The sequence below is a fragment of the Manis javanica genome, chromosome 18 (assembly GCF_040802235.1).
Source record: "Manis javanica isolate MJ-LG chromosome 18, MJ_LKY, whole genome shotgun sequence".
NCBI lineage: Eukaryota > Metazoa > Chordata > Mammalia > Pholidota > Manidae > Manis > Manis javanica.
Window position 1 is genome coordinate 3718263 of NC_133173.1, and position 21342 is coordinate 3739604.

The 21342-nt window shown below is 48.8% G+C and overlaps 1 protein-coding gene across 1 annotated transcript in view; it reads left to right on the forward strand.

The window, feature by feature from the left end:
- CRTC3 (CREB regulated transcription coactivator 3) overlaps positions 1-21342 on the forward strand; it is an 88105-nt gene that overhangs the window by 36640 nt on the left and 30123 nt on the right. The window contains 1 exon segment of the mRNA XM_037000477.2: positions 13785-13904. Within this exon segment, the coding sequence (XP_036856372.2) occupies positions 13785-13904 (120 nt within the window).

The following is a 21342-nucleotide window of genomic DNA, read 5'->3' on the forward strand; positions in this document are numbered from 1 at the left end:
ACAATCACTTGCTTGATTCTCCAGTCAGCCAGCCCCACCCTCAGGTGAGGGGTCAAAAGTCACCTAATTAACATAATTAGCATTCTCATCTCTTCGGAAATTCCAAGGGTTTTTAGGAGGTCTGTGCTAGAAAAGAGGCGAAGACCAAACATGTTTCTTATCATAAATCAGAATGTCACAATTATAAAGCTGGTTTATAGGAAAGGGAAAGGAGAAAGGGGTAGTCATTATCCTCACACAGGCCCTGCTCCTCCCGGCTGTGCCACATCCCAGTGACAGTCCTGTGACCTTCAGTCTCTCCATTACCATTGTGAATCATTCCCAGGGAGATGAAAACAAGATTTCAATGAGATATATGTGTCCCATGTTCCTCACAGCATTATCCACAATGGCAAAATGTGGAAACAACCCAAATGCCCATCCACGGATGGATGGATGAAAACGATGTTGTGTATCCACTCAAGGGAATGTCACTCAGCCATGAGAAAGGCGGACATCCTGCCATTTGCATCAACATGCAGGAACCTTGAGCACATTATGCTAATTGAAATAAGTCAGAGAAAGACGAGTACTGTAGGATATCATGTCCATGTGGAATCTAAAAAAGTTAAACCTGGAAAAAACAGTCAAATAGTGGTTACCAGGGATGGTGGGGGTTAAGACTGATGGTGGGGGGATAGGACTAAGGGTGCAGATTTGCAAGGGGTAGTAAGCAAGCCAGAGAGACCTTGTGCCCAGGATGATGAATACAGCCAGCACTGTAGTGTCAAGATGTAATGTGATAAAAATTGCTGTATTGGCGATCATATTACAGTGTATCAACGTTACACCTGTAATCTTAAACTTATACCATGTTACATGTCAAATGTACTCAATAACTTATACCATGTTACATGTCAAATGCATTCAATAACTTATACCATGTTACATGTCAAATGTATTCAAAAAATAAATGTAGAAATGAAGAAAAGCTTTCCCAGGAACTCCAGACATTTTCAAAAGATCTCAAAAGTTTTCCTAAGAGCAAGCAAATAAAGTAAATGGAAAATGGAAAGAAAAGCTTTAGCATTTCTCAATAAGTTTCACTGTGGCTCTAGAGCAAATATATCTGTGTTACTGCACTGAATAAACATTTCCCTTTGACTCTAGCTTTATATTCCATGCGGGTTGCACACCCCCACAGTGGAGCATCAGATGAAGTACCACAAAAATGACCTCAAAACTTTGAAATCCCACAAAAATAACCACATTTGCTGCTGATGATTTTTCCTTCCCCATTTGTTAGGGTACCAGGTACCCTGAATCGAGGGATGTATTTAGTTAGGGCTGTGTCAATGGTGCCTAACCGGGGTTGGCTGAACCGTATCATTCTCCTGGTGGTTGGAGGAGGCTGGCTGGCCACATTCCCTCCTGTGGGCTGCCCTGGTGGGGCGCCGGGGAGGATCAGGTCGTAGCTTGATTAGCTTTATTGCTGACCACTCACTCAGCAGCTTCCAGGGCCCCACTGGCCTGGGCTCTGGGATTCAAATGGAACATCTGTCTTCCCTCCTCCCTCTTCCCAGAAGTGAGGCCACCTGAGCCGGCAGAGGTAGGGCCAGCCTGGCTTACCCCTCCAGTCACAGGCCAGGAGCCCATTAACCATCCACAGGAGGGACCTGGGTCAGCACAGCCGCTCTCGCCAGCTCACATCTAAGGGTTGGGGTCCCTCCCCGGTCTGTAGGCAGAGGGGGCGCTGGCAGACGGAAGGAAAGCCTTCCTCCGTTTGAGTCCTGGCAGTTTTCCTATTTGCTTGGTAAAAGAAATGCCAAACCAAGTTAACTTGGGGTCTTTAAACAAGCAACTAGACTCTCATGCAGTTTTAACTCAAATTAAGTGGCGAACCTGGCCCCGTGCACCTATTCTCCCACTTTTGGTAGCTTGCTTCCTTGTGGGGAGAATGATCTTATGGGGATAAGTTTTTAGAAACTTCTCATCTGGGCAGATTTTACAGCTCAGCCTAAGGGAAAACATACCAGAAGCCTGGCGTGGCTGTACAAAAGGAGTGACCTGCCTGGGAGAGCAGTCGGTCGCCACCCCCGGCAGGGTCCAGGGGACGCTGCGTGGCCGCGGGCGCGGAGGCTGCGAGGCCGGCTGGCTGGCCTGTCAGGGTGTTCCAGGCTCTTGTGACTGTCTGACTCCAGATGGAACTGGACGCTGTGCGTGCTTCTCCGTGAGCAAGTTGCCAGATGAGGAAAAGTACCCTAGGCTCTTTTAAATCAAAAACAGGATGTACATATAAAAAAAAAAACCTCAATATGCTTTATTTAGAATTACCATGTGCTGTTAGATCTAACTGAATAGTCCAGAGTATTTTATTCCCTCCAGAAGCAGTTTCTCTTATGATACTTTTCTAGTTCCTTTGTGAAATTACACATTTATTTTATCCTTTGATGTCATGAGAACAAAAGTATTTTAGTAATAATCTTTGTTGGCTATGTGGTAGAAAACTTAATCATTTCCTTTATCTACAGAAGCTATTGGATTTCAAGCTAAAAAAGGCATCCTCAACTTATTAGAGTGACACAGTTTAATTTAAAAAAATTAAATCTTTTATTTGGAAATTTAAAATATACTCAAAAATAGAGAATAGAATAATGAACTGCTTTATATTCATCACCAGTTTCACTAATTTTTCCAGGCTAATTGAGATATGATTGACATATAACATTGTATTAGTTTAAGGTGTATCACATAATGATTCTATGTATATCCTGGGAAGGGGTCACCACAGGAAGTCTAGACTGCATCCATTGCCTCACGTAGCTACAAACTGTTTTTCTTGTGATGAGAACTTTTAAGATCTACTCTCTCAGCAACCTTGGTTGTTGTCGGTGATGGTCACCAGGCTGCACATTATATTCCCGGAACTTACTCATCTGTAACTGAGGTCTGTGCCTTTTGACCCCCTTCACCCATTCTCCCACTGCCCAGTCCCCAGTAATTGTCCACATTTTGTCATTGCTGTTTCATCTATCTTCCCTTTAAAAAAAAATCCCAACTACGTCTCTCTTCTACCCTTCGTGAAGTGTCTTTCTAAGTTTGATCGTTGTGGTGGGTCCAGTGTGGTTCAGAACGCACAGGGAGGCGGGCAGCACCAGCACAGGACTATTCCTTGCCTCCGTCTCCTACGGCAGGAAGAGGCCGGTGAGTGGAGGGAGCTGGGGTCGGGTGCTTTGACCCCTTCCCTGCTCTACCTGAGGGACCTCCTGACCCTTCTGGCCTCAGAGGACACCTCCGTCCTTCCTCTCTTGTCCAGTCACTTTCCTGCTTGACCTGCGTCCAGGCCAGGCTCCTCCTGCCTTGCTCTACCCTGGCTCTGCTCGAGACTTAGGCACAGAAACCAATTCTTCCCTTGCACCGGCCACTCTATCCTTGTCATCACCATTAGAAGCGAGTCAGCTTTGTCTGGAGGGAAGAAATGGCCAGACCAGTTCGCCCGGAGCTAATTTCTCTAGTCATGATCATATCAGCAGCAAAGTTAAAAAAGGAACTACGCTCAGCAGGCTTCCCTCCCCACCCAACACATGGCACCAGGCAGGAAGGTGGGGATGGGAACAGTTTAAACCGCCCACCTCTGTGGGGGCTTGTGTGTTAGTTCCTGGAAAGACAGTGGTGTGCCTTTAGAGGCTTGGGGTGTGCATTAGTCCTGGATGCCCACGGTCAGCCCTTAAGATTTGAAGTTGCAATTCATCATTTTAGTATGGAAAATTTTAGCTCTCTACAAAAACAGAAACACTTGACTAACAAACTCCCATATAGCCATCGCCAGTCTCATAATTTATCAGTGTTTCATCATTTAAATGTTTGGATGATGCATCCTAGTAGTAAAAAACAAGTTTTGTAACCCCTAATCTGGATAAGTTTGTTTATAAATTATTTCACACATACCACTCTACTGTTATATCTTGTGCACAAGAACTGAGATGAGAAAATAGCTTCTAGTATCTTCTTTGCACCCTGTACACATCCTGGGTACCCACTGGGGGGCACACACTCTGCTTTGGAGACCAGTTATTGGGAGACATAATAATAATTGACCCAACATGTACTGGAGCCCCTGTCATGGATGCTGCGTAGGTGCTGAGAGGGAAGATGCCGGGCAAGGTGGCAGGTCAGCAGGGTGTCATGCCCACCTCCAGGTGGAAAGTGTGCTCCGTGCCTACCCGGGGCACTGACCTTCTCATCGGGTGCTTCCTGCACAAGAGCCCTCAGCACGAGCCCCGCCTAGACCATACGGTGGGCATGCCTTTTGCTTTGCTGTTATTTCTCTTTTAGGTAGATTATTTCTCCTGCCCCTCTGAGATCATTTTGATTGCTTGGATTTTTTTGTGTGTTTGGATCTTGTTGTCTTAAGAAACGCTGTTTTATCACTGTCACTTTTTAGAGTGATCTTTTAGCTTAGTTTATTTTATTACTTTACTTCCCTTTCACACCATCATTAAGATTAAGGAGTAGGGAAGGTAACACAGGGACACAGATACGGTGACGGGCCAGGTCCCAAGGCTGGCGCTGGCACCCGCTCTGGTCTGCTCTGCCTCTTTTCATCTAGCAGGGCTCATTGGTCGCGTAGAGAAAAATTGGATCCCAAATTCAGTTGGTCAAGAAAGCGATAGTCTCCATGTTAAAAAAACAAAACAAAAAACAAAACACAAAAAACTAAAACTACCCACCCAGGTGAGTTAGGGGCTCTGAGGGTCGCATTGTCCTTTCCCACGGGAATGAGACTAGCATGAAGGTAGTGTAGTGCCAGCCGACTGATGGAAAGAAAGCCTCACGTGTTTCCAGAAGTTAGGGGCCTTCCAGGTTTGCAAACCCAAGCCCTGGCCTCGCCCGTTTAAGCACCAGCTCCTGCCCGGTGCTGATGCAGCCGCAGGTGGAGGCGGAGGGTGGTGATTTGCGGTCCGTCGAGGGGTCCCTGGATATTTGTAAAGTATTTTGAATTTCTCTTTAAGGTGTTTTCGTTGTTGTCGTTTCTTTTTAATGGTGGTATAACACAGTCTCTAATCAAGCTATAAAATTCTTTTTATAAAGAAAGGGGGCATTACGATTAGCATGTATAGTGTGTGGGGGGCATGGGGAGGGCTGTGCAACACAGAGAAGACAAGTAGTGATTTTACAGCGTTGATGGACAGTGACTGTGAAGGGGTATGTGGGGGAACTTGGTGAAGGGGGGAGCCTAGTAAACATAATCTCCTTCATGTAATTGTAGATTAATGATAGCAAAATAAAAAAAATCCTTTTTATATTCTGCTCAGTGTTTAAGGTACAATGGAAATGGCCCACGGAAGCCCAAGGCAGTGAGCTAATGGCCGGGTCTTTGGTATACCCAGTCCTTCGGCTCCCACTCCCACCACGAGGACAAGCAGACCCCGGCTGCAGCTGGAAGGATCGCTAGCCGGGCTTCCCAAGGGACGCACAGCTGTCCGTCTGTTCAACTTGCCTTTTTAAAACGGGCCCAAAACATCGTCCATTAACTCCAGCCTGCATGTGAATGACGCGCCCTGCAAGCTCCAGGAGCCGTCGTGCTTCCCAGGCTTGTGAAGCCTCCGCTTTTCCCCGGGAGACATGTACTCGGGACTAGGGGCCAGTGATTGCAGTGTTTGCCAGGAACGAAAGCAGGGCCCGCCAGCACGGGGCGCGCCGGCCCGGCGCAGAGCGGGAGTGTGGGCGCGGCCTCGGGGCCAGCGCCATCACCCCGACTGGGGCCGGTCGACCTGTTAACCTGCACCCAGGAAGCTCCGCCGCGGAGGAAAACGGATGCAGACGCGCGCATAGAGGAATTAGAGCGATCGAGGCGGCGTTTTAATCCTGGGGGCGGAAGCCTGGGCTGGTCACTAAGTAGCCTTGGCACTTGAAGCTAACTAACCTTTTGTAAAATACGAAGTGAGAGGTCTACGCCGAATGGGACTGCTGGGCCCAACAGCAAGTTGTGGGTGTGCTGTTTACAGCCAGATCTTTCAGCAGGGCTAGTCTCCTTCAGTTGAATTTTAGATCTTTGGTAGATTTGTAAGAACCATGAAATTTAATCTGGAAAATTTCTTAAATCTTTTTTACCTTTTTCTGTATGTCAGCAAAAATTCACTTATCATCTCAAAAATAACTGATTTTATATAGGCTACTTTGCCAAGGAGGCAGACGGTGCGGTGAAAAGAACACTGGGTGTCGGGCCCCTGCATCTGAGTCGCCGGCTGCTGCAGCTGTGTGGCCGTGGGGAGAGCCACCCCGTCTCCCCCGGGGCCTGGTTTCCCACCCGCGGAGGGAAGGCACCCCGCGGTGGCCAGCAGCCCGCGGCCTCGTCTGTGTCGCCCGCTCCGCAGCCCCTCCCCCTCTTCTGCTCATCCCCCCGTTTTCACCTGCTCTGGGCTGGAAAACGAGGCAGCCGGGTTTCTAGGCCTGGGCGAGATGCAGCGGAGGGCCTCCGGCGGCCCCTGGGCGCCCGCCTGAGGATTCCTAGCTGTTTCTGCTGCTGGGGGACCTCCTTTGCTTCCCGGTCTGCGGCTGAGATGGGTGACGCTGCCACGCAAGTGGCCCCGGTTCGGGCTGGCGTATTGTCCTCGTGCCATGAAGGGGTGGTGACATGGCGCTCCAGGGAGACTCCGTGCTGTTGAAGCCTCCTGCCAGGACCTGTTTCTAGTATTGGTACTGATATTGCAGAAGAACGTCGCTCTTACAGAAGGTTTTTTTCTTGGTCTCTAATTTCATAATGTTTATAAATGGAGCTGTTTAGAGTTGCCTCGTGTAGAACTGTCCCTCTGCGAGAATATGGACCAGGTGCCCGTTGGTGGAGATGCTGTGGCCGTAGTGGTCTGGGTCAAGGCTTCTCAGAGGAACCGTTGAGCACATGCTTAATCCTCAGTGTTCTGCATGTTTTAAATATATATTTAATATATATTTAAAAACAATAGAACTTCTTACCATGCAAGGATGTGCTTGGTCATCCTGAATATACTTGGTCAGCGTTTAAAAATCCATATTTCACTTGAGAGAATTTGCAAATTACATTTCTCCCGCCTTTAATAGCATTGTACAGAAATATTACAGCCATAAGCTAGAACTGATTTTGCTGCAAGAAAGAAGCGTGGCTTGGTCATTCTCACATCAAGAATACACGTACCTTTAATAATGACAGTCTCCTTGTGTGGACAACAAATAGCTTCCCAATTCTCAGACTTCACCTTATTTCATGACGAACTGTGGGCTTAGTGGGAATCTGCTTGTGGTTTATTAGTCAGGTGAGAAAGATCTGGGGCTTTAACTAACCACAAGTGCTATGCCAGCAGAGTGGTGCACGTGCTGAAGGAGCTGACGCAGATACAGGTCACACGGGCAGACCAGTCGCGCCCAGGAAGTGCTGCCAACCGTCACAGCCTGCAGCTTTCGGAGGGGTGGGAGGCAGATGGAGGGCGGGTGCCTGCCGGGCTGCGGGTCCCTTGGCAGGCGCCCTGAGGCTCCGTGCCGTCTGCCAGTAGCTCTGGGATGCTGCCCGAACCTGAAACCCATGACTCTGCTTCTTTTGGAAGATGCGCGTGTCTTTCAGAAAATTTCTGGCATCAGCGTGAACTGTGTCACCGCCACCCTAATATCTGCAAACCTGAACCAGTCTGCCGCGCATGTAGAAATCCCTTCAGAAACAGCCGGGAGCCTGCAGCCCTGCGGAGTGGGGCGCGCGTGAGACCAGGGCTCCCCGCAGGTGGACGTCAGTCGCCTGCAGCGCCTGGAACTGCTAGGGATGTGCCTCCTTCCCCACCAAGCCCTACTGAGCAGCCACGTGAGAATTGGCTGTAACTGGCTACCTGGCAGCCCAGCAGCCTCCCACCCCTCCTGCACCCTGCCTCGGTGCCCCTCACGTTGGGATCTGGCTGTGCTCCACCCTCAGTCGGCCTCTCTTGGACTGGGGACGTAAGCCTGCAATCCGCTGTCCCCACCTTGGGTTACCGCTCGGTCATTTCTCCCCACGCAGCCCCGGGCAGTGAAGTCACGACGGAACCGGCACTTGCTAGCGCACCCCTTTGCAGCTGAGGCTCCTGTTCGGGGCTCCCGGGGCTGAGCCCTCTGTCAGGCATTTGACGCCAGCCCCTCTGCATTGTCTCCCGCTGCCGTGCCCAGCAGGCATTCCCATCCCCTTTCTGGTGCCCGAGGGCCTGCATCAAGTCCTGTGCTGGCCCAGGCCTGAGGAGATCACTGGACCTCCTTTCCCTATGCATATTTCAGAGTAAAAAGTACTAACCAATCCCAAACAAACAAAAAACTAAAAAGGTAAGGAAATCCAGCCACAGTCTGTTTTTTCCCACAATGGGTGCTTGAACATTGCAGGACGTTCTCTCGGACAGAGTTCCCCTTGTCACCCTTGCCCTGCCGGTGCCCTGAGCGGGTGCTTGCCTGCCTGCGGATGGGCCAGCGCCGGATGCCAGCCATCCCGGGGAGGAGCGTCTGCATGAGGGGGCAGAGAGGCCCTCGGTCCTGGTTCTGAAGCAGGAGAGTGTCGTCAGAGCCTGGGCCTGAGGCCCTCCTCCAGGCTCCGGGGGGCAGGCTCTTTTGACTGTACACAGCCTTGTCGCTCTTCAGGGTGAACGGTGCTGTCTCTCACTGCGGTCGCGCCCCACCGTCGCTGCCTGAGGTAGCCGATCTTCCTCCAAACTACACCGCCATTAGCCTTCTCCACTACAGTCGGTGTTGCTGCCGTACCAACCAACCCCACAACTCGGGGCTGCCAGCAAACAGCGCTTATTCCTTCATATTACCTGCTGGTGGCTGCAGGGCACCCGCTGTTCTTCTCCCTGTGTGCCCTGCAGCTGAGGCTGGGCAGCGGCCCCTACCTGGGACTCTGCTGGCAGAAGGAAAAGCAAATGAGAGTTTTATCTGAACAGGATGTGTGTCATGTCTGCTTGCGAGCCATTGGCCAAAGCAGGTCACAAGGCCCTGCCAACATTCTTTTCAGCCATTAATCCCTGGCTGCAGCTTTCAGGGATGACATGGCGCAGGCAGCAGATGGGCACCTGAGATCTGCGTCCGTTAGGGACACTTGGGGAGGCCCCGAATGCTGGGGAGGCCCCTAACAGTGGTGCTCTCCTGGTGTTCACGGTGGCCTCACCCTTCGCAAGAGGCTTCCCAGAGCCCCACCACCTGGACATCCGTCCTCCCCTCCGTGCCCAGCTCAGCCTGCTCAGCCTGCCTAGCAGAGTATCACAGACTGGGGGGCTTAAACAACGGAAATTTATTTTCCATAGTTCTGGAGGTTGAAAGTCCAAGATCAGTGTGTCAGCAGCGCGGGTTTGTGATGAGGCCTCTCCTTCCCACTGGCACACGGCTGCCGCTTTGCTGTGTCCTCACATGGCCTGTCGCCTGCGTGCGTGTGCGCCTGCTGTCTCCTCCCCTTCTCACAAGCACAGCCCCATCGGATTATGATATCATTTAATCTTAATTACCTCCTGAAAGTCCCCATCTCCAAATACAGTTCCACGAGGGGTTTAGGGCTTCACCCTGTCTATGATTTGGGGGACACGATTCAGTTGACGACACCCAGTATCCCTGGGATAAGGCGACTTTCACATACACAACTTTCATATCTAACTTCCTTTTCTCACAAAGCCTGTGCGGGTTATCAGCAGCATCGTTCCCACTTCGCGGGTGCGGAACATGAAGGAGCTCAGTAAGGGGAGGATCCTGGACTGGCGCTGTTTTTTTTTTTCACTCCAAATCACAAGTTCTTTGAACTACAGCTGGACTGTTGGCCTATGAACATCAGAAATGAAATACTGTACACTGCTTAGTAACAGTCAGGATTATATAATATATGGAAAATTGTTCACAAAACAATGTTAAATACAGAACAAAAATATATGTGCTCTGTGGGTACAACCATGTAGAAACTATGGATAAAAACTTGGAAAGGAGCAGAAAAAAAGAAGCACTTGGTCTTCAGGGTAGCAGGATTTTATTTATTTTTTGTATTACAGTTGACTTAAGACATGCATTTTTAAATGATAGAATTTCAGCTCCCAGCAAGTTCATGGAAACAGGAGAATAACATGACTGATTGCCACTAGCTTTCTGGGGACCCAGAGACTTAGGCCGACTACCGAACACACCGAGTTTACCAGGCTGCTTGGCTCCGAAGCCTCCTGAGTCCCCAGCTGCCGCGACTGGGCAGCTACTCTAACTCAGTTGGTGAGCAAGGCGCCCCGGGGAGTGGAGGAGGCTGATGCCAGACGTAGTTGGGAGGAAGATCAGCTGCTACAGGCGCAGAGAGTTGAAGTCACGCCCCGGTGAGGGAGAGAAGAGAACACCAAGGGGAAGCAGAGAGCATCCCTTCCAACACTGAGTCCAAATAGTAACCCAGGATCTGGGCCAGCAGGGCTTAATGCAAGAGGCGGATGTACGGGGACAATAACGTGTGTGACGGGGAGTCCAGGAGACCTCCCAGGAGCTTTCTGCTTTCTGGAACCCCTTCTGAAGACCCTCAGCCCCACCGCCTCAGCTGCCTCTGGCATCCAGACTGGCAGTGGTGGTACTCAGACTGCTGGATGGAAACGCTAGGTTTTCTAGTACACTCAGCATCACTGTACTTTTCTTTTTCTTTTTTAAAATTAATTATTTTTTTATTAAGGTATCATTGATACACAATCTTATGCTCAGATTTCACATGAGCAACATTGTGGTCACTACATTCACCCACATTGTCAAGTACCCCTCGCACACTCCATTGCAGTCACTGTCCATCAGCGTAGTAAGATGCTATAGTCACTATTTGTCTTCTCTGTGCTGTACTGCCTTCCCCGTGCTCCCCCTATATTATGTGTGCTAATCATAATGCCCCTTAATTCCCTTCTCCCACCCACCCCCACTCCCCACCCCCCACCCCCCACTCCTCACCCAGCCCCTTTCCCTTTGGTAACTGCTAGTCTATTCTTGGGTTCTGTGTGTGCTGCTGTTTTGTTCTTTCAGTTTTCCTTTGTTCTTATGCTCCACAGATGAGGGAAATCATTTGGTACTTGTCTTACTCCGCCTGGCTTATTTCACTGAGCATAATACCCTCCAGCTCCATCCATGTTGTTGCGAAGGGTAGGATCTGTTTTTTTCTTATGGCTGCATAATATTCCGTTGTGTATATGTACCACATCTTCTTTATCCATTCATCTACTGATGGACACTTAGGTTGCTTCCATATCTTGGCTATTGTAAATAGTGCTGCGGTAAACTTAGGGGTGCATATGTCATTTTGAATGTGGGGTGTTATTTTCTTTGGGTGAATTCCTAGGAGTGGAATTCCTGGGTCAAATGGTATTTCTATTTTTAGTTTTTTGAGGAACCTCCATACTGCTTTCCACAATGGTTGAGCTAATCTACATTCCCACCAGCAGTGTAGGAGGGTTCCCCTTTCTCCACAGCCTCGCCAGCATTTGTTGTTGTTTCTTTTGGATGGCAGCCATCCTAACTGGTGTGAGCTGATATCTCATGTGGTTTTAATTTGCATTTCCCTGATGACTAGTGATGTGGAGCATCTTTTCATGTACCTGTTTGCCACCTAAATTTCTTCTTTAGAGAAGTATCTGTTAAGATGCTCCGCCCATTTTTTAATCAGGTTATTTGCTTTTTTAGGTGTTGAGGTGTGTGAGCTCCTTATATATTTTGGATGTTAACCCCTAATTGGTTATGTCATTTATGAATATATCCTCCCATACTGTAGGATGCCTTTTTGATCTACTGATGGTGTCCTTTGCTGTACAGAAGCTTTTTAGTTGGATGTAGTCCCACTTGTTCATTTTTGCTTTTGTTTCCCTTGCCTGAGGAGATGTGTTCAGGAAAAAGCTGCTCATGTTTATATTCAAGAGAGTTTTGCTTATGTTTTCTTCTAAGAGTTTTATTTCATGACTTACATTCAGGTCTTTGATCCATTTCAACTTTACTTTTGTGTATGGGGTTAGATTAGACAATAATCCAGTTTCATTCTCATGCATATAGCTGTCCAGTTTTGCCAGCACCAGGTGTTGACAAGGCTGTCCTTTCTCTATTGTATGTCCATGACTCCTTTATCATATATTAATTGGCCGTATATGTGTGGGTTTATATCTGGGCTCTCTAGTCTGTTCCATTGATCTGTGAATCTGTTCTTGTGCCAGTACCAAATCATTTTGATTACTGTGGCTTTGTAGTAGAGCTTGAAGTTGGGGAGCATAATCCTCCCCCCCCTCTTTATTCTTCCTTCCAGAGATTGTTTTGGCTATTTGGGGCCTTTTGTGGTTCCATGTGAATTTTAGAACTGGACCTTTTCTTTTATCCTGGAACACAGTCATCTGTCTCTAAAAATTATGCCTTTTGGGTAAACAGGTTCTGATAAAATATGCTGTGGTATGCGTCCTCTTGATTACCAAAGGTATTTTGGTTTCCACTCCCTGGAAGAGTGTGCTCTGTTGTCTCAGATCCACACCCAGGTCACCTGTCACGGGACACTTTTCTTCCAGGCGCAGCGGTGTTCCTCACTAAGCAGTATCTCTTTATTTTTGCAGTTAATAGATTTGGATTGTAAAAACAGATTTGAACTGTCAAACTAAATTAGCCCAGATGTTGTATCAGTCCACTCAGGAAAAACAGGAGTAATTCCCAAATCCAATCTGAGCGAATTCATGCGTATAACAAAGAAAAATTAGCAACCAATTCTTAGTTAAAAGAATCTCTTCTATAAAAACATACTCCATCATGGATTCCTTTCCTGATAGGCTAGCTGTTCCACATGATTCAGTTTACACAAAAGAAAATCTGTTTTCCTATATTTCACAAATGCATCTCTTGCATTATATTATATATACATTGCTCCATTATGTGATATAATGGTAATATAGAACCTATATGATAGTTTAGCCTAAGATTTGGTCTTTGTCACCCCCAAAATTTGCCTGTTATGATGCCAATCTCAAAAATGTTAAGAATGTCCCCAAGCCTCCCTTAACAAAGGACTTTGGATATATTGACCGTGGGTTTATCTCGAATCTGTTCAGGTTTTCATTTGTGCCATTTGGGGGCATGATGAGTTGCATGGTTCCCACGTGTATCTAGATCTCTTTCCTCATCCAGGGTCACAAACTCAAATGCTACTGTAGTAAGTTGATGAGGTGACCTGGTGTCAGCAGTGAAAGCACCAGAGCAGGTGTCTCACCACAGAGAACAGCTGCTCGCGATTTCAGCTTACTGTTGCCCTGCAGGAGTGTGGGGCCACTGTGGCCAGGGTGTTCTCATTTTTTACTAGAAGCCCCAAACCGGAATATTTAAACATTGTCAATCCAATCAAAATGTTAAGAAGACACTGTGCAGAACAAATAGCCCTCAGCTTGTAGGAATCCAGTTTGTCTCTGGATACTATATCTGTTATTGCTGTATGCTATAGGTATCCACTTCATTTTTATCTTAAATATACCTCTTGTACATTTCAGGTGTACTTTCTCATTTCTAGGATTTGATGCATGATCTCACAGTCCCTGATTCCCCACCTCCTGACTGGGACAGCTTCGAATGTGTCATTCTGTCAGCTTTCATCTTAACACACTAAATGCTATTTAATATTGTCCTCTAATTATGTGAAAACAGCTCCCTGTACTGCATTACTTTATATACCTGACTCAAGACACAGTCAGACACACCACTAAAATCGTGAGATCAGTCTCTTCACCCGATGCTGGCGTCTGTCGTTGTTCTTGGGGTGAGTGGCGATTTCCTGGTCAAGGCCAACACTTGTTCCCTTCCCTTCCCAGCCGTCACTGCACCAGGCGGACAACGTGCGGGGCACCCGTCACCACGGGCTGGTGGAGAGGCCGTCCAGGACCCGCTTCCACCCACTTCAGCGGAGGTCTGGGGACAAGCCAGGACGACAAATATCCTTTCTCACTGTCTGAGGAGAGTATGCATTTTGAAGCGTTTGGGAGGTTTGTGGGATTTATCTTCCCTGCAATTCTTTGGCCTCAAAATTTTCATTCTATCTGATGAAGGGAGGCAATAAAAATAAGTGAGTTGAAAACTAGAAACATCTTTGCAGCTAAAAATTGGAAAGGTCATTGTATGAAAACATCAATAAAGCTCCGTGTAATGAAGTAGCCAAACTTAAACAGCATGTAAGTCAGCCCCGACTCAAGGGCTGTCCAGGCGTTTTCTTTAGAAACCAGCAAAGTCAGAATCGACCGTGTCTTTGAAGCAGGATACAGAGATTAGTCTGTCCTGCTAAAACACATGCACAGATACATGATTTATTTTTATTTCTCTTGCCCCGCTGACCTGCTGTTAGAAATTACGGAAGAAATTTCATGTGATTTGCTATTTATGGAGTTTCAAACTCAGTGAATGACAACTGGAACGTAAAGTTGGTATTTAGGACAATTCTTACACAGTGATGTGCCCTCAGCAAGCCCGGTGCTGTGGTGGGAAGCAGGAAAAGGGGGCGGTGAATTCATCTGACAATTTTATAACGTACCTGGAGCTGGAGGCAGGTGTACTGCTTGGGATCCGGAGCGGAGCTGGCTCTTGTGGGCGAGGACAGGGTGAGCATGCCAGAGGGCACTCTCACTTCACTCTCCTTGCACGCAGGGTGGGGGAAGGTGCAGCGATGCGGGGTGAGCCTCACTAGAGCTGAATTCCTGGCAGTGACAGCGGAGCCGGCTTCAGGAAGTGGGGGAGGGCACTTGTGTTTGCTGAGCACCTACCCATGCCAGGCACTGTGTGGGGCCACTGATATGTCATGTAAGTCCCCAGACTCACCAAGCAGTGTATTTTTTTCAGCCCCGTTTCCAATGAGGAAACTGAGTCCGAGCGACCTGCCCACGATTCCACTGCTGAGGTGCAGGGGCCCTGAGGCAGCCCGGGTCAAGCTGACTAGCCAGCCTGGCCTCCTCCCCTGCCTGTGTCTCTAGTCCCCAGGACCTCGTTTAAGAGAAACCCTGTGGGAGGAGTTGTAGGGACAGAAGAAACCACTGTTTTCCAAGCCATCAAGTTTCTTGCAGTTTTTCATTTGTTTGGAGGCAACGATGGTGACCCCAGGGAATATTTACTTCTCTCTTGTTTTCCACCCCCAAGGACACACATCTGGTCCACTGAGATACCTTGACTTCTAGTTTTGTGTATTATGTGGTCATTATCAGGGAAAGTGAAGGTGACAACTGATTTTGTGAGTTCCTTCCTGGAATGTGTCCTGACTTTCACACAGGATGCGAAGGGGAAGGACCGAGGTGCTCCTGGCCGATTCACGCCAGTGCAGGCGGCAGAGTGCGTCAGACCCTTGTCTACATTGCTTGGGATTTTCAAGCAAAAGTCTTTAAGTGTTTGTTACATCTTTTTCTAATTTCTCAATGCCCTCTCTCTCGTAGGCGTTCTCTCCAAATGTTGTGATGTGTATCTGATGCATTTATAGCTACCTCGGATCCTTTTACAGCAAGTGTAGTCTAAACAGCTACATATACTCACAGCCTTTTAACCAGAGAAATAAATAACTTAGAAGAGGAGGGAACTGAAGAAGAATGACAGAGAAGCATGTTCATTCACTCACAAACCATCTCAGTGTCTTAGCATCACGCACCATTTTGAGCAGATATGGCGGCAAACATACCAAGGCCCCTGACCTCAGGTGGCTCGCGGTTCGATGGGAGAGGCAGCCCGGGCTGTGTGCACTCATGGGGCAGCCTGTGCCCGTCGTGGGGAGATGGAGAGGGCATCCTGGGGAAAATTTGAGGCTTGGAGGATAAGTAACACGGAAGGGGATGGTATGTTCATGTGTCCAACAGATACTTCCAGAGATCCTCTCTCTACAAGGCACTGTTCTAAGCACCGGGGGGCTCAGTGATGAATAGGACAGACTTGTCGCTTGTCTCTTTTTGAGTTTACGGTCCTGTGGGAGATGTCAGGCAGCAAACAGAGAAAACGTGGTGAAGGAAAGTAACTTCAGATGGTCGTCAGTAATGCAAAGAGGAAGTGAGCTGGGGAGGGAATGTTCCCGGCAGAGGGGAAGCCGGCGCAGAGTCCCGGAAGGGGAACGCGCTATACCGTACGTTCTGGGCTCTGTCTCTTCAGGTGACATCACAGGGCCAAAGCTGATGGGTCACCTTGTGAGGGCGGCAGAGCAGACGGGCTCCTGAGGGGAGGAGCAGAGGCCAGATCAGTACGCACGTAAACTCAACTTGTTGGTCAGCACGAGGCTGGTTCACCCATCCTGACACATCTTTCTATATTATTTTCTTAAGCACCTAACTGAGGTCCTGGGATAGACGTCTTCTGGTTCAAAAAAAGGTTCTGTGGTATAGGCCTGCCCATGAATGAACAGCGAGTCTCTTTTGATGAGTCAAGGGTAATGAGCTTCTAGTAAAATAGAAAAGTGGGATGACTTTATGTCGAAGGTTAATATATTCAGGAGGACTTGGAGGAAGCCAGCTGTGGTTCCATCTGTCCTTACATGGCCTGCATTCGTTTGGTTCTGGAATAATTTGCTTAGAATGGTGGCCTTTCACCTCATCTGTTCCCCTTAATGAAGTTTTCTCATTTCAGAGTATTAACACTGGTTTGAATCTTTGTTAGAACAAAAAGAACAAGTGCATTCAGAATTCTCTTCTGTTTCTTGGCTTGGATGTTAGTTGAGAAGGGGCGAGCTGGCCCGGACAAGGGCCCAGTCCTGTCACGCTGTGATCTCAAGTGAAGTGAACATTGTTGAGCAGATGTCCAGGCCTCCTCCGGAGTGGTCCGCTGCGGCAAGCATTGCTCCACAGGGAGATTCCTTCTGCAGGGGGCGGACGTAACCTCAGAGAGGGCCTGTGAGCAGCCTCGGTTCAGGCAAAGAGCAGGGCCTGGCCTGGCCTGGGCACCACTCAAAGCAGAGGAGAGGATCCCGGCCCCTGGCTGGGGCCTGGGCTTGGGAACTTGGACGGAAGGTCTTCCGCCTTCTGCTGCTGATGTCCTCGGCGGCCCTTCTCACTCTGCAGCAAACACAGATGCCAAATGCCGTCTTGCTGAGTTTCTGAACTCTTAACGTAGATTTACAACCAATGTAATATTGTCTCTGACCTGTGACTAATTGAAAAGGAAGGGAATACACTGAAGAATCATGGAAAATGCCCTTCTCTAAAAGAGGTGTATTTGTAGAAAAGGACAAAAACCAAATGATTAGAAAATGTCTGATTTATAATCCCACCAAGGTTTGAGAGTGTATTGCATCCCGGAAGGTAGTTTGAACAGTTGCGAAGAGATGCCTTAGGACCCGCCCAAGTGAGGAATGGCTTCCCTCTTGGAAGAGGCCTTGCTTTGAATCTTTTTATCCAATGAGAAGAAAATTCTAGGACATTGGTCTATAGAACACTATTTCTTTGAAATGCATGGCTTACTGTGTTTGAGAAACATGGTACTCTCTGTCCTCCCGTGGAGCGCCCAGTTTCCAGGAGGGCTCTGAGAAGCCCTGCCATTAAGAAACTTCTTATCATTAACCCAGGGCTCCTAAAATGTATTTGATCACAAAACCCAATTTTTACATTAACACCCATTAGAGATTTCCATCCCAAAGGACAAGGAAATGCTGGTTTTTAGAGTTTGAAGCAGGACAATACTCAGACTTCAAAGTTCTATATGCCACTTCTTTGTCACTCGTGTGCTAAGGGAAGCAGTGTGTCACATTTGTAAGAACTCAGAAAGGTCCCCTCCTACCTCCCTTAACACTGACTTTCAGATGCGTCCTGGCGGGATGTAGCTGGAGGGGAAAGGCCAAGAGAAAGGAGAGCGGTGGTGAGGACGTGGCTGAGAATCGGGAAGGAACCAGCCTGGGGCTGGTGTCACATGCTCCGTCTGACGCCGAGCCCGTCCTGCTGGGTGGGTCCTCGTAGGTGGGCGCGGAGCCCACTCCTCCTGCCAGCTGCGTGGAAGGGTCACCAGCCTGCTCCGCATACTCTGGCCCTGGTGGAACAGCTTCAGAGGCCAGGGGAGAAAGTGGCCGGCCTCCAGGCTGCCTCCAGAAGGCGGTTCCTGAGCCCCGTGGGCTGCAGGTGCACTTAGCTTGTGGGGACAGGAAGCCGGAAGCACTGGCTGCCCAGCAGCCACGAGACAGGCAGCGCAGGGTGGCTCAGTGGGACTTGCTCGCATCTGTGGCGCGGGGGCCCCGCCCGCGGGTAGAGGGGCCAACGGATGTCCTCCCTTATCAGCAAAGTGCTCCTCCCCTTCCTGTGGGAAGGGTGAGTAAGAGCTTCCGCTGGGACAGCTCTGGGCTGCGACAGCAGGAGGCCCCCCTGGATGGACCCGGGCAGGAACACGAGGGGGGTTTTCCCGTACAAGCCGCAGGGACCTGGGGCCAGGGCAGCCGGGGAGGAGGGAGGAGGCGGATGGGAGCACCTGGCGGGTGGCATCTCTGTGGACACAGTGGACTGATGATGTGGAGCGGGTAGAGGGGACAACTAGGGGGTCAGGTGGAATTTGAAGTACTTCTGGTGGAGAAGCCAGGTAGGCAGCTGCAGGCAGGGAATTGGCATCCACCAGGACTGTTGGGGGCTGGAGGTGTGGCTCTGTGAGCCCCTGGGCTGTGGGTGATGGTTGGAGCCCAGAGGCCTGCGTGGGCTGATCGAGGTGAGGGTAGGGGGTCCTGGCTCTCGGACTTGCCCAGCGGCCTCTCCCAGGGGGACTATGCCAGGAGCCTCCAGTCCCCTCCCTCGTCCCACTCTACCTGCTACCCACAGATGCTGAGCCCATCTCCCCATCCTGTCCCTCTGAGAGCAGGGTAAGCAGATCTGGGCTGAGGGTCTCTGGGGCCACAGAACTCAGGGACTATCGGGCCTGGACAGAGGAAGAGGACAAGCAAAGGGGCTGAGAAGGCGTGCGCTGGGGGGTGGATAAAAAGGTCCGCGAGCACGTGGGATATTTTTTAAATTGAAGTGTAGTTGATACACAACATTATATTGGCTTCAAGTATACAGCACAGTGGTTCACCAGTTACCCATATTATTAAATTCTCACCCCCACTAGTGCAGTTACTATTTGTCAACATAGGAAGATGTTTCAGAACCATTGTCTATATTCTCCATGCTGTACTACTCTCCCTGTGACCAACTTGTATTATGATTGAGAGTTTTGGGCCCCTTTATCCCCCTCACCCTCCCACTCACCCACCCCAGCCCCACCTCCGTGGTGACCACCAGTCACTTCTTAGTGTCTCTGAGTCTACTGCTGTTTTGTTCGTTTTATTTTGTTTTGTTTTTAGATTCCACAAATAAGTGAAATCATGTGGCATTTGTCTTTCTCTGCCTTACTTCACTAAGCATTATACCCTCTAGGTCCATCCATGCTGTCACAAATGGCAGGATTTCTTTCTTTTTAATGGCTGACTGATATTCCATGGTGTATATGTACCCCATCTCCTTTACCCAGTCATCTACTGATGGGCACTTTGGCTGCTTCCATATCTTGGCTAGTGTAAATAATGTGGCAATAGACATAGGGGTGCATATGTATCTTTTCGAATCAGGGGTTTTGTTTTCTTTGGGTAAATTCCTAAAAGTGGAGTTACTGGGTCGTGTGGTATTTATAGTTTTAGTTTTTTGAGAATCCTCCCCTCTGCCTTCCACAGTGGCTGCACCGACTTACATGCCCACCAGCAGTGCGGAGGGCTCCCTTTCCTCCACATCCTCGCCGACACTTGCTGTTTCTTGTCTTTTGGACAGTGGCCATTCTGACTGGTGCGAGGTGACATTTCCCTGTGGTTTTGATTTATTGTGGGGTTGTGTTCTGTCCTTGGCATAACCAAGGCAGCAGCAGGCGAGGAGCTGGCCTGGCTTGTCGAAGCCCTGTGGCCTTGCTGCTCTTCTGTCTGTTTGCTGGCAGCTGGGCAGGAGCTCCAGAAATGTTTGCTTAACTCAGGTTTACAAATAAGGGTGTTTTGTTCTGTCTTTAGGTTATTCTTTAGGAGAACAAACATATCCATATTGTGGAATAATTAAAGCCATCTGAGTGAAGTTTTCTAAAATCTTCAGAAGAACAAATAAATCTTTCCTAGGTTTTCCTTCTGTTGAGTTTCACTATAAGCTAATAACATCAGTGGCCCTCCTGATGCCAACGGTCCTTGAGTTTTTAAATACCCACTAAGTGAAATGTGACGGAATTACAAGAGCTCAGAGGTCACATCTTTTAACTCTTGGTGCCTCAGCCTCGTCACATTACAGATTTCAGCCGGGCACAGGGTCCCACACCAGAGCCCTGGCTGCTCTGGACGCTGAGGCAGGGGATCGCTTGAGCCCAGGAGGTCTGTGCTGTCATGCGCCATGCCGGTCAGTTGTCCACACGAAGTTCAGCATCAGTATGGCCACCTTCTGGGACGGGGGGACCACCACCTTGCCAGGGAGGGGTGAACCGGCCCAGGTCGGAAATGAAGCAGGTCAGAACTCCCAGGCTGATCGTTAGAGGGATTGTGCCTGTCGGGAGCCACTGCACTCCGGCCCGGGCAACATAGTGAGACTCTCTTAAAAAAGCGGTTCAGGAGAGTACCGCACACTGCTGTTGTTATTACACATCAGAAAGGCTAAAATGCCCACGTGCACCTTGACATTGAAACAACCAGTGTTTGATCATTGTGTTTCTGTTTCACCACTGCTCCAAGGTGTATGAGTGGGCCTAGATAACTGGACTTCGTGGCTTCAAGGGTGGTAGTGTTCTAAGAGACGTGGTGAACTTCCGCTTCTTGAAATTAAGCTCTTCATCACACTACGGCAGAGGGAAGGACAGATAACCCCAGGCTGTGGCACCTGGGGCCTCTCCCTCAGGGCTCTGCCCCTAAAACACCGACACGCCTCACCTGTCAGGGGCCTTCCTATTTCTTTATTGCTTTTTCTCTCCCGTCTCCTACTGTGCTGTATTCTAATCTGTACTTCATATAACTAAGCCTAATAGTCAATGTTGAAGAAATGTCTGTCTTTTGAAAACATCTGTTTTATTATATTGACTTAGATTCAGATTAAAAAGTAAGAATAAGAAATAAAATAAGATACGACAAAACTAATACACAGAAAATGAAATGTGCCCGTAATGCTTCTCATAATCAAGGAAATATTTCACTCTAAATCATTCAGAAGTAGTGAGTGCCCACGTTTTCCTATTGCCAGGTTCTGTATTCACCTGGGATGCCCGTTCAGCCCTCACAACGGGGTTCTGTCCATCCAGGCGCCCAGTCTCCTGAGCCCAAGCAAGTGATGGCTTCTTTTATATAGACCCATGGGAGATTTTTTAGCAGAATTAAAATGATTAAAAATGTTTTAAGATGACTATTTTATGATGTACTTGATGAGGTCAACTGAAACGGCTGTGCTG